Source organism: Podarcis melisellensis (assembly GCF_964234715.1).
Source record: "Podarcis melisellensis genome assembly, chromosome: 17".
Lineage (NCBI taxonomy): Eukaryota > Metazoa > Chordata > Lepidosauria > Squamata > Lacertidae > Podarcis > Podarcis melisellensis.
Genome location: NC_138534.1, coordinates 19,048,826 through 19,060,317, shown reverse-complemented (window position 1 = coordinate 19,060,317; position 11,492 = coordinate 19,048,826). Strand labels below are relative to the sequence as shown.

Below are 11,492 nucleotides of genomic sequence, written 5' to 3'. Positions count from 1 at the left end.
AGTGTATTCCGTTTTCAGACAAAATAAATGAACGAGGTTTTAAAGGGGGTTAGAATTGCAGGACATCGATCAGTGCTTTTCTGTTCTTAACCCACACATCTAAAATGGTCCCTCGTGGAACAGGGTGTATACAAGGAATTGATTTCTCCATTCTTAAATTCAGTTCTCCATATTTCTGCAGCAAATTTGCGATTAAAAACAACAACTACCCTCGCATCAGTGCGAATTTCTTCTAATAAACACATTTTGGAAGCAATTTTCCGATAAAATACATACAAGATGAAACCCTGTACTCTTGCCCGCCTGATCAGATTGAGCAATGTTGTGACTCAGGATAAATCAAGACATGAGATATAGACACATGTTCAAAATCACCTGTGAAGAAGTTCCTGCTCTAGAAGGAGTTGGGTTTTTAGAATTGTTCTGAATGCTCCTGCTATAATATCCAACATGCCCCCCCCCCAAACTCTTCATTTCCTCTTTCAATTGATTGTATTTGAAATTCTGCTGCTGCGTTTAGCTTATTCTCTGATCTTGTCTTAGTAGTAGTGGATTTTATTTTTGAACGTCGTGGTTTTTGGCATAACAGAAAGTCGTGATAAAAAAAAAGTTTTAAAAGAAAACAGAAAACAAAAATGACATTTCAAGAACAGTGTCCTTGCTGGTTATTTTCAAAATACACTTGTGTCGCTTCCCGAAGTTGCGGCCTTCACTCAAGTCAACAACCACACTTGCTTCAGTTTCCTATTGGGAATGTTGCTTAAGGAGCAACTACAAAGCCTGTGTTGGCACAATTGATCCTGCTGATATATTGAGGTCCAGGCTCCTTCTTTCACCCAAGCTTAGTCATTCAAGAGAGGAGGCCATGAAAAGCTGCCCTCGGTCGCACAGCTCATGCATGATCAGCTGCCACTGCCCTCTCATACATGCGCTCCAGAATGCGATAGATGCTCGCAAAGCTCGGCCTGTCAGAAGGGAGCTTGCTCCAACATAGGCGCATGAGGTTGTACAGTTCCAGAGGGCAGTTATCTGGGCAAGAGAGGACATTTCCGTCTCTCACGTAATAGATGACTTCCTCGTGAGCCATCCCGTAATAGGGCTGCAGGCCAAAGGCAAAGATCTCCCACAGGACCACGCCGTAGGCCCAGACGTCAGACTCAGTCGTATAGCGATTGTAGAAGATTGACTCGGGGGGCATCCATCGTATGGGAATGGCGTCATTCTCGTTGGCTTTGTAATAGTCTGCCGAGTACATGTTCCTGGAGAGACCAAAGTCTGCAATTTTGACCACCATGTTTTCTCCCACCAAACAGTTCCTGGTGGCCAAGTCGCGGTGCACAAACTTGCGTTCCGAGAGGTAGGCCATGCCAGCTGCCACCTGTTTGGCAATGCAGAGCTGGTCGGTGCACGAGAGGCCAAGCACGCTGGGGCTCGAGGGCCTGATCCGCATGTCAAGGTTATTGTTGCTTAGGCTACAGAGGTTGCGTGGCGATCGGTTGCGCAGGTATTCGTTGAGGTCCCCGAAGGCCATGTATTCGAAAAGTAGGCACATGGGCTTTCCAACAGCACACACCCCTGAAATCAAGGATAGACATGCAATAAATATTTGCTTGCTTGCAGGCCAACAAGCTTGTCGGCAATAGCAAGGTGCTATTTAATGTGCCAGGATATGCAGGCATTTAAATAATAATACAGTGGTACCTCGGGTTAATTACTTAATTCATTCCGGAGGTCCTTTCTTAACCTGAAACTGTTCTTAACCTGAAGCACCACTTTAGCTAATGGGGCCTCCTCCTGCTGCTGCACCCCCGGAGCACGATTTCTGTTCTTATCCTGAAGCAAAGTTCTTAACCTGAAGCACTATTTCTGGGTTAGCAGAGTCTGTAACCTGAAGTGTATGTAACCTGAAGCGTATGTACAGGTACCACTGTAATCTTATAGGTTCTTTTCCCCCTACAGAGGATGTCCAGCAGTTAGCTATTTAAGAAAGGAAGTCCATAAAATGCTTCCTCAACTTGTTAATTGCAATTGCAACTTGGAATTGCAACTACCAACACTCAAACTCTGGGTTTTAGGAGTTTTATTGCTTCTGTTGTTAACAAGATCAACGATAACTCATGTTATGATAATGAGTTGCTAGAAGGGCAAGTTGCGTCGTACAAAGCCACTGCATGGCTCAATAAATGTGTTAGTGTTGTGCGAATAACCATGGCACCAATGTACGGTATGTACTAATTGTGTTAGTACCATTGCTGGGAAGAGAATCACCAGTCCCTTCCTGCCTGAGCCCTCTCAAATGTGCAGCCTTGCCCACAACACTGTTCCCTGGTTCCAGTTACAGATAGGTAGCCGTGTTGGTCTGCCATAGTCAAAACAAAACAAAATTCCTTCCAGTAGCACCTTAAAGACCAACTAAGTTAGTTCTTGGTATGAGCTTTCGAAAGCTCATACCAAGAACTAACTTAGTTGGTCTTTAAGGTGCTACTGTAAGGAATTTTGTTTTGTTCCCTGGTTGTTGTTTTTCCTTTGAAGGCTGTGCATGAAGGCTTTTCGGCACTGACAATTTCCAAAACTACAAATACATAAAAGGAAGATAAGGAATGCTAAAGTTGTGATGAAACTATGCCTGCTCCTTCCTATTGCATGGAGGTCGAGCCCTAGAGGTCCTGAATTTGCTAACATGTGCAAAGAAATGAGCGAGAAAGCAAAACGGAATTGTAGAAAGGGCCAGCGCTTGAAGCACAGAAACACAACATGTAAAATGCAATGTCTCACCATAACACACACATACCCCCCAAAACCCCCCAAAAGGAAGCAATTGATTCATTTCATCTGGAAGATTAATGTTTAGGATCCAAAGGGTCTGTGCACCTTGGCGAAAGCAGTACATAAAGTAGGGGCATTTACTGCTCTTTTGGCTTCTATGGCCAAACAGCCTAACCACTGCTCTGTTTTAAAAGCAGTTTGCCTCTTTCGTACAATAGGTGCTCCTGCTAACAGATCTCTGGCTACATTTGTGGTTTTCTCCCACATGTTCAAATCTCTTGTTTTAATGCCAGCTAATAGCTGTTCAGGATTTTTACAGATTTCAGCTGCTGGAGCATTAACCACTAGAATGAGCTAAATGATTACATTGTGCAATTGTGCAACTTTTGAAGTATGAATTGCTGAAGTATACAGCCTTATACAGCTCATATTAAACCTAATAAATGGAGTATGAAAAGTGAACAAAGTGTGCAAGTACATTTAAGCCTCTGGTGTCCTGATGGACATTTCTGTCCCATTTAGTCACTGAGGCTGGATTTTCGCTCCTTCTCGCCATTGGGGGGGAACGGGACAGACACAGACATTTCATATTTCCAAAACAGCTGGTCCAAGCTAAAAGAGAAGCATGCACGTAAAAGGGTTCTCGGGTCAAGTGATGTTCAACAGTCCCACACCCCCGCAACATGAAACTGATGGATTCCTTTGGCCTTTCCTAATTTATCCAGCATGGTGATAATAAACAAAGGGATCTCTCCAACTGAGTGTCCACTTCCTGTTTCCCCTTTCTCCTGCTGAAATGTACACAGTCATTTGGGCCCGAGGAACTAACTTCAAACCCCTCTGTAACACCTCCCACTGCCCCCCCAAAAAAACTTCTGGCTTGACAATATTTCTAGCAAAATAAACTTTGTTTGGATTGATTACTAGAACCAGTCATATTCATTTGGAGAGATTTGCAGCTGACCAGCCCAATGACCTATGATGTTGACGGGGAGAACGGAGGCATAGCATGATAACATCAAATCATGCATTGCGTTACGCTAGGCATTATCAGAAAGAAGGAAGGAGAGGCAGCTCTGCTTTTGCAAAGGATTCTGGGAGAACACTCAGTTCACACACGGACAGATAGATCAAGGACTTCCGGTTAACATGGCGACAGGTTAGGCAGTTGGCTCTGGAGCTCTACAGATAGCACAATTTTAATTGAGTTTCAATGTGTTTTAACCTCTTTTAAACCAATAGCTCAATTGGTTAGAGCATGGTGCTGATAACACCAAGGTTGCAGGTTCGATTCCCTTATGGGACAACTGCATATTCCTGCATTGCAGGGGTTTGGACTAGATGCTCCTCAGGGTCCCTTCCAATTCAATAATTCTATTAATTTATCAGTTTCATACATGCATCCAGATGTGTCAGAGGCCTGGTTTGCACAACGCTGTTTTGTTCTTGGCTGTGGCATGCAGTTGATGAGATAAAAGATAAAAAGGTAACGGACTCCTGGATGGTTAAGTCCAGTCAAAGGTTCCTAGGGGTGCAGCACTCATCTCACTTTTCAGGCCAAGGGAGCCGGTGTTTTTTCGCAGACAGCTTTCCGTGTCATGTGGCCAGCAGGACTAAACTGCTTCTGATGCAACAGGACACTGTGACGGAAACCAGAGCGCACAGAAATGCTGTTTACCCTCCTGCCACAGTGGTACCTAGTTATCTACTTGCACTGGTGTGCTTTCAAACTGCTAGGTTGGCAGGAGCTGGGACAGAGCAATGGGAGCTCATCCCGTCACCAGGATTCAAACCGCCAACCTTCCAATTGGCAAGCCCAAGAGGGTCAGTGGTCTAGACCACAGCACCACCTACGTCCTGCAGTTGATGAAGGGAGTCCTTAGCCATGAGTTCCAGTTCGGGTGACAAACTAAGTCAAACCTTCACTTAACTTAGAAAGGAACACAGAAGAGCAAAATGGCAGTCTTGGTAAGCCGCAGTTTGGCTCCCTGTGTCACGTGAACCAAGTCAGAAGCAGCACAAAAGACCAGACTCCATGTTCTGTTGCTTTTGGTATGGCAACTGCTTCCTCAATATGTCACCCAAGATGGCTGCCTAGTCTGCCTGCATCTTTGAGCCAGTGGTGTGGGATAAGGTGTGTGTGGGGGGGGTCCATAACAATAAAAAATGCATATTGATGGTTTTAAGAAGAAGAAGAAGAAGTCAGATTTGGTACCTAAAAGTTTCACAATGTTTGGATTATCAAATTCAGCCATGAGGGCCGCCTCTCTCTGGAAGTCTGCCTGCATGTCCGCCGAGGCTTCTTCTTTGAGCATCTTCACAGCCACCATCGTGAACGGCTCATAAGGAAGCAGTCCAGGGGCCCTAAGAGAGGAGAGGAGGAGAACAAAAGGGAACGAGGCAGAGAGAAAAGTCATGCGTAGCTGCAGAAAACGAGAGCATCCCTTTTGCTATGCATTTTCAGTGAGCAAAACGTGCACCCACATGAAAAATGCAAAAGATGTGTACAAAATGCATCAGTTACTGGTGATTACACAGAAAAGTATTTAGAAGTGTATGTTATAAATAAAAGTGCATGTTTTATGGAAGACATGCACACAAAACGTGTACAAATGCTTGCCATAATGGCATGCAACGGGAGAGAAAGGGAGAGAAAGGATTCAGGATTGTGTGACAGTGAAACCAGAATGGGGTGGAATGAGCTGCTCAGCTGATCTCTAGGATCTTGCCCATCCCATTCTGGTGCGACATTCTTTGTCCCCGACAGCAGAGAGCAGCATCTCCCATATATAACCTAAGGAATAAGTTGCTGGCTGGTGACAACATTCACTTTTCTCTCTCACTGCCTCATAAACACCAATTGTGCATCTAGCTCTGAGGACTTTGTGTGTCAGCTGCTGGCTATTGTACATAACTGTCTCTGCCTCTGCCTCCCTTTGATGTCCACAGGCTTCAACCGCAGAGGAACAGGTATGAATAGAAGGAGGCACCCATTTCCTTTCTGAACCAGGTTCATTGCTTGCAGCGCTGTGCTGTTTCCATTCTGCTGCGGTTCAGCTTCCGACGCTAACTACATTATTTCGCTTGCTGCGGTGCTGCAGCAGATAATGTACAGGCAACCCCCCATTTACGCACATTCAATATGTGTGTGACTGCGCACATGCCCATTGTGCCAAACCTGGAAGTGAAAAGGTCAGGAAAACGTCACAAAAGGGGCGGAATGGGGCAGGGCAGAGGGGGTGCAGAACAGGGTGTTTGCAGACTTTCCAATGGTGTTTCAAATATGCCTGTTTGCCCCTTTTGGGGTGGGTGGTTTTGTGGGAGGGCCCCGGGCCTCCCTTGTGAAATGGCATATCGCATGCCAGATCATCCTCCTGCCGCCAAATCGCCCAATGGTGGCAGGATTTGGAGATCGTCCCCTGGGTGTGAGGCCAACTGCCCAATATCGGCGCTTGGCACTGCAACCAGGGCCAGGATAAATTCCCGGCCTGCCAAACCTCCAGCCTCCTTTGTGCTGCGCTGGTTCTGTGGCAGTGACGAGGATGCTCGCTTGTTAACCTACCAGTGGCAGCAGGTTCCTGCACCCTTGCAGTCCCCATCTCAAAACAGTTGGGCAACAAGTGAAGGGGTTCCTACCATGGAGCTGGTGCCAGAACGGGCACTGTGCCTGCTCCTCTGCTGCTTGTCTAGCCACCATCCGAGGTGTGGGATGTAATCCACTGGGAGTAGTCAAATACCACATTCCTTGTTTTCCTAGAATGGACATGCAAGGGGATGTTGGTCCAGCCAGTATAAACTTCCTGTTCCTCTTGGGCTGGAGCATCCTTCCCTTGCATGTGACTAGAGGTGGGCGTGACCTTACCTGTCCAGGTAACAAAAGGACGAGTCATGCAGCACTCTCTCCCTTCTCTCTTTTTCTTTCTCTTCTTTGTTGGGCCAGCTTTTTAGCTACGAGTGATTTGCTAGCTAGCAGAAGCACTGGGACTATTCCCCATATGGGGTAGATCCACATGTACATATTTGTAACTAAGTCTGCCTTCAGGAATCCAACTGTGAACTGATGATGTGAGTAAACTTCTTTTATTGACTTTAAATAAGATTGTTGTGTCTTTATTCTTTTAAGAGGGGTTAAAGGGAACTTACCAGGAATGCACAATTCAATCTTAAAGGTAAAGGGACCCCTGATCGTGGACGACTCTGGGGTTGCGGCGCTCATCTTGCTTTACTGGCCGAGGGAGCCGGTGTACAGCTTCCGGGTCATGTGGCCAGCATGACTAAGCAGCTTCTGGCGAACCAGAGCTGTGCACGGAAACACCATTTACATTCCCACTGGAGCAGTACCTATTTATATACTTTGATGTGCTTTCGAACTGCTAGGTTGGCAGGAGCAGGGACCGAGCAACGGGAGCTCATCACGTCGCGGGGATTCAAACTGCTGACCTTCTGATTGGCAAGCCCTAGGCTCTGTGGTTTAGACCACAGCACCACCCACGTCCCTCCTAATTCAATCTTAGACAGACTGAATTGTTCAATAGTGAGAGGCTTACACAAGCCTGCAACCAGCTATCTGCTGTGCATGTAAGAAAGGGGAACGAACTCTGCCACATAAAGAAACTTGCTAGTGCAAGTTATAAACAATATATCCTCTCCTGGCACCCTGAATATTCCCAAACTAGGCTCAGGAGCCCTGCTTAGAAATCCCTTTCCCACGTCCTAGCATGATCTGAGTGTATCTGGCCTCAAGATGGGGCTCAGAAGGAGATGGGAATGGAAACTGACAGCCTCAGAGTGGCACCTGCACTTCCTCTTGCCTTGATAACCCTCCCTTTATTCAGCTGAGATTATTTATGTCTGAGCTGGCCCATGGCCACGCCTATGGGGATGCCATCTCTGTGCTGTCCCTATGTATGGCATTATATAGGAGGAGACGCCTGCCTGGGGAGCCAACTTGCCCAGCTGTTGCTGAAACGTCAGGGTGTTTTACTACCCAGTAGCTATAGGAAGTCCCAGTCTCCAAAGCAAACTTCCAGTTCTCTTATCGCCCGCTCCGGACATGTGGCAGTGTGACAGCTGCAGTGTGGATACAGTAAATGTCACATCATTGTCAAATGCCTGAGAATGGCCTCCTGCCCATCTGAAAACAAATCTTCCAGGAGAGCAACACAGCTGCAAGGCTGGCCCATGTGGTTTGGCAACCATGATCGACACCGTTTTCTGCACATGCCTCAGCTCAAGTTAAATGCCTTTTTGACCTCTGCCTTTGGGGGCAATGGCCATTCCTTGCTTAGCTAATTCATCGAAACATAGAGAAACGAAGACCGAAAACGTGTCTAACATTGGGATTCATGTAAACAGAAACGACCAGAGATGACAGCTGGTCATTTACCTTGCTTGGAAGACCCGGCCGAAAGCGCCTTCTCCAATATCTCTCACATATTCGATATTGTTCCGTGGATACTCCAGACTGAATAACTTTGGGTTCAAGAGTAGAGGCATGCGCTGGTACATGGGATTTGGGTGCAATCTGTCCAATAAGAGCTCAGAAGGAAGTGTTGTCAGGGCTGGGGGTGCTGACTCCCTGAAACAATGGATGGAAGATTTGTTGCAAGATTAGAGCAAGCATAACGTTGTTGGTGATGTTGCTGTGGATATTAAGCAGTTTACCAGTAAAAAAAATAATCAATTACACAAGTATTAAAAATAAACTTCAGTAATTGAATGCATCCACAAGTAAAAAGAAACACAAGAAACGATCCTATTAAAACATCAAAACGTAAGCATCCATAATTAAAATATGCAATAAAGCAATGCCTTTGAAACAGCAACAATTGAAATAGGAGACCCTCGTTGAGAGATCAAATAGCACCAGCAGGCAACTTTTCGAAACCATCAACTGTAGTAGTCAGTCTGCAGAGAGGTGTATGTGGAAAGAATTAGTGCATGAAAAATATATAAAGGATGGGATATCTGTATGAAGCCATTTTTATTCCAGGAGTTGACAGGGGTACAATTTATGTAAGAAGAAATGCCATCCCTTCCCTTTGGTCCCCAAGAACATCTGTATTCCTAGTTCTTCACACTGAGTGACAATTAAACTGGCCTATATACATAAGTCAAATGTGCCAAAAATACTTTCCCTTTACTTCAGCAAAGGGCAGCTATGTGGCCTCGAGTTGGGAAGACTGCTATAGCTATTATGAGTTATAAAAAGGTAACTACAACAACTGCTCCTAAAATACACTGCTCTATTGTAATCTAACCTTGCCCATATCCAATGCCCTTCTACATCTTACTGAGAATCTCCCCATCCCTGAAATATTTTTATCCCTCTGCCTAACGGTAGGGCTGGCGCAACCCCTTGACTATTCTGCTTAGCTAGCTTCTCGAGCAAATTTTTAAACCCTATTTTTACCACATTTAAGAGAATCGTTCATGAACAAACATAGAAAATGGTTACCGGAGAAGTTCTTGTATGAAGGCAAGATGCCTTCAGTGTGTCTCTTAGACAGGTGGTAACCAAAATGGGAAGAGAAGGGTTGCAAGGTCAAGGGTCAAAATGTGCATTACGTCAGCCAATGACACGAGTCTGTTTTTAATATGAGCAATTGTTGTGACCCAGCCTCGACTAGGCATAGATAGGCCTGACTATTTCTAGTCCACAATCGTTTCACGTGTGCTGATTCATAAATCCTTTCCATCCAATTTCTGCTTCAAACTGATTTTTTTAAAACAAAAAAGAAGTGCATAATGTTCACATTACCCTCTAAATGCACTTTTTCACAATAGACATAGCTCATGCATTTATCCTAAAATATGCATTTTTGTATGCATTTTAACCCAAATACCGTATTTTTCTGTGTATAACATGCCCCATGTGTAAGACGACCCCTATTTTTTGGGACAGCAACAAAGATTTGGGGGGGGCAGATTACCAAGTGTTATAGAGCTTCTTTTGGGGTGGTCACCACCACCAATCGCTCTACAGCCTGCCCACCAATGCAAATCACACTCATTGCCCTGGGCACCAATCGTCTGAACGCTCAGTGGAAAAAGCCCAACTGCCCACCCCACGCAACCACAGCCAATTGCAAGCACGCCTCGACACTGCCGAGGCGGCAGTGTCCAATTGCCGTAACCACAGCCAATCATCATCAGCCCTTGGCGCAGCAACCAATCACAAAGCCAATTGCCGCTGCCAATCTCCTGCTGGCTGCTGCAACCAATCACCAGTCATGAGAACAATGACTTGCAATGACATCTTGAGTTCATATTCACTATGGAAACAGCAAGTGCTCTACTTGGCACAGAAACGCTTGCACTATTCAGGAGTGGGGAACCTTGGGGTCCAGGGCCACATGTGGCTCCCCAGGCCTCTCTTTTTAAAGAAAATATTAGCAATTTCAACATAACAAAATATTAAAATATATCTTATTCATTATTTTTCCCCTTTTTTCCCACCTCCCCATCAACCCCGCCCCCGAGTCTTCCCTCAGCTCCTCTGATTTCTCCACACATATTATTCTTTGCATATTGTAAAATTGTATAAATCTTGATATTATCTGTCTACTATGTTAACAATCAATAAATTTGTGTATGTTTATTCAAAACCAACCAAGGAGTCCAGTTCATTTTGTTGTCTTTTTAAGTAATTTGTAAAAGGCTCCCATTCTTCTTTGAAGTCACAGTTGTCCTTATCTCGCAATTTGTATGTCAATTTAGCCAGTTCTGCATAGTTCATCAATTTCTCTTGCCACTGTTCTTTTGTCAGGATTTCTTCATTCTTCCATCCTTGTGTTATCAAGACTCTTGCCACTGTTGTAGCATACATAAATAAGTTATTTATTTTCCTTGGCAGGTCTTGTCCTACAATCCCTAACAAAAATGCTTCTGGTTTTTTTTACAAATGTCATTTTAAACATTTTCTTCAATTCATTATATATCATTTCCCCCCAAAATTTAACTTCTCTACATTCCCACCATATGTGATAAAAAGTCCCTTCTTTTTCTTTACATTTCCAACATGTATTTGACCCGGTTCCCAGGCCTCTCTATCTGGCCCTTGGGACCCTCTTTAAGGCCCCACCGCCTCCTTGATCCTGCCCACACACCCTCCAGTTCTGGGCTTGAACAGTTCTTGCTCCCTCGAATGCTTCTCACTTTCTGCAGAGATAGATGTTCCTCTGACTTTTGCATAGCTGGACTGTAATCTCTTCTGCAAAGGCAAGAGTTGCACCCATCGCCCAGCCTACCACTAGGATGCAAGAAGGCTGCTCCCTAGGCTTTTGGGTTGAAATGAGTCCCTCACCTCTGCTCTACTACAAGAACTATTAGTCCAAGTGGGACTTCTTCATCCCACCCCCAGTTATATTTTATTAAATATAAAATTTCACATGGACGCTTCAATACATAATAATTTTTTCATTTGTTTTGTCGACTTCCCACCTTGTTTTCCATACTGTTTTTTGTTTCTCCCCCTTCATGCACCTTATCTTCTCTCTCTTATGTCATAATAACCATACAATAATCTCTCATTTCTTCTGTTGCTCATAGATCAAATCCTGCATGCGAATTCGTCGTGCTGTAGTATTTCTTTAAATAATTTGAAAAGGGCTTCCATTCTTCTACAAAACAATCCTCATTAGGTTCTCTCATTTTAGTTGCCAATTCCACATAATCCATCACTCTGTTTATCCGTTCTTCTTTGGTGGGAACTTCTTCTTCCTTCC

The 11,492-nt window shown here is 44.8% G+C and overlaps 1 protein-coding gene across 1 annotated transcript in view; it reads right to left on the bottom strand.

Annotated features, from left to right (window-relative positions):
* Nucleotides 1–216: 216 nt before the first annotated feature.
* The window catches only part of MUSK (muscle associated receptor tyrosine kinase), a 54,884-nt gene continuing 43,608 nt past the window's right edge, over nucleotides 217–11,492 (bottom strand). Inside the window, exons 15-17 of the mRNA XM_081893558.1 lie at nucleotides 8,153–8,344; nucleotides 4,982–5,130; nucleotides 217–1,575 (exon numbers count right to left, since the gene is read on the bottom strand). Of these exons, the coding sequence (XP_081749684.1) occupies nucleotides 893–1,575; nucleotides 4,982–5,130; nucleotides 8,153–8,344 (1,024 nt within the window). The 3' untranslated portion in view covers nucleotides 217–892. The remainder of the gene's footprint in view (nucleotides 1,576–4,981; nucleotides 5,131–8,152; nucleotides 8,345–11,492) is intronic.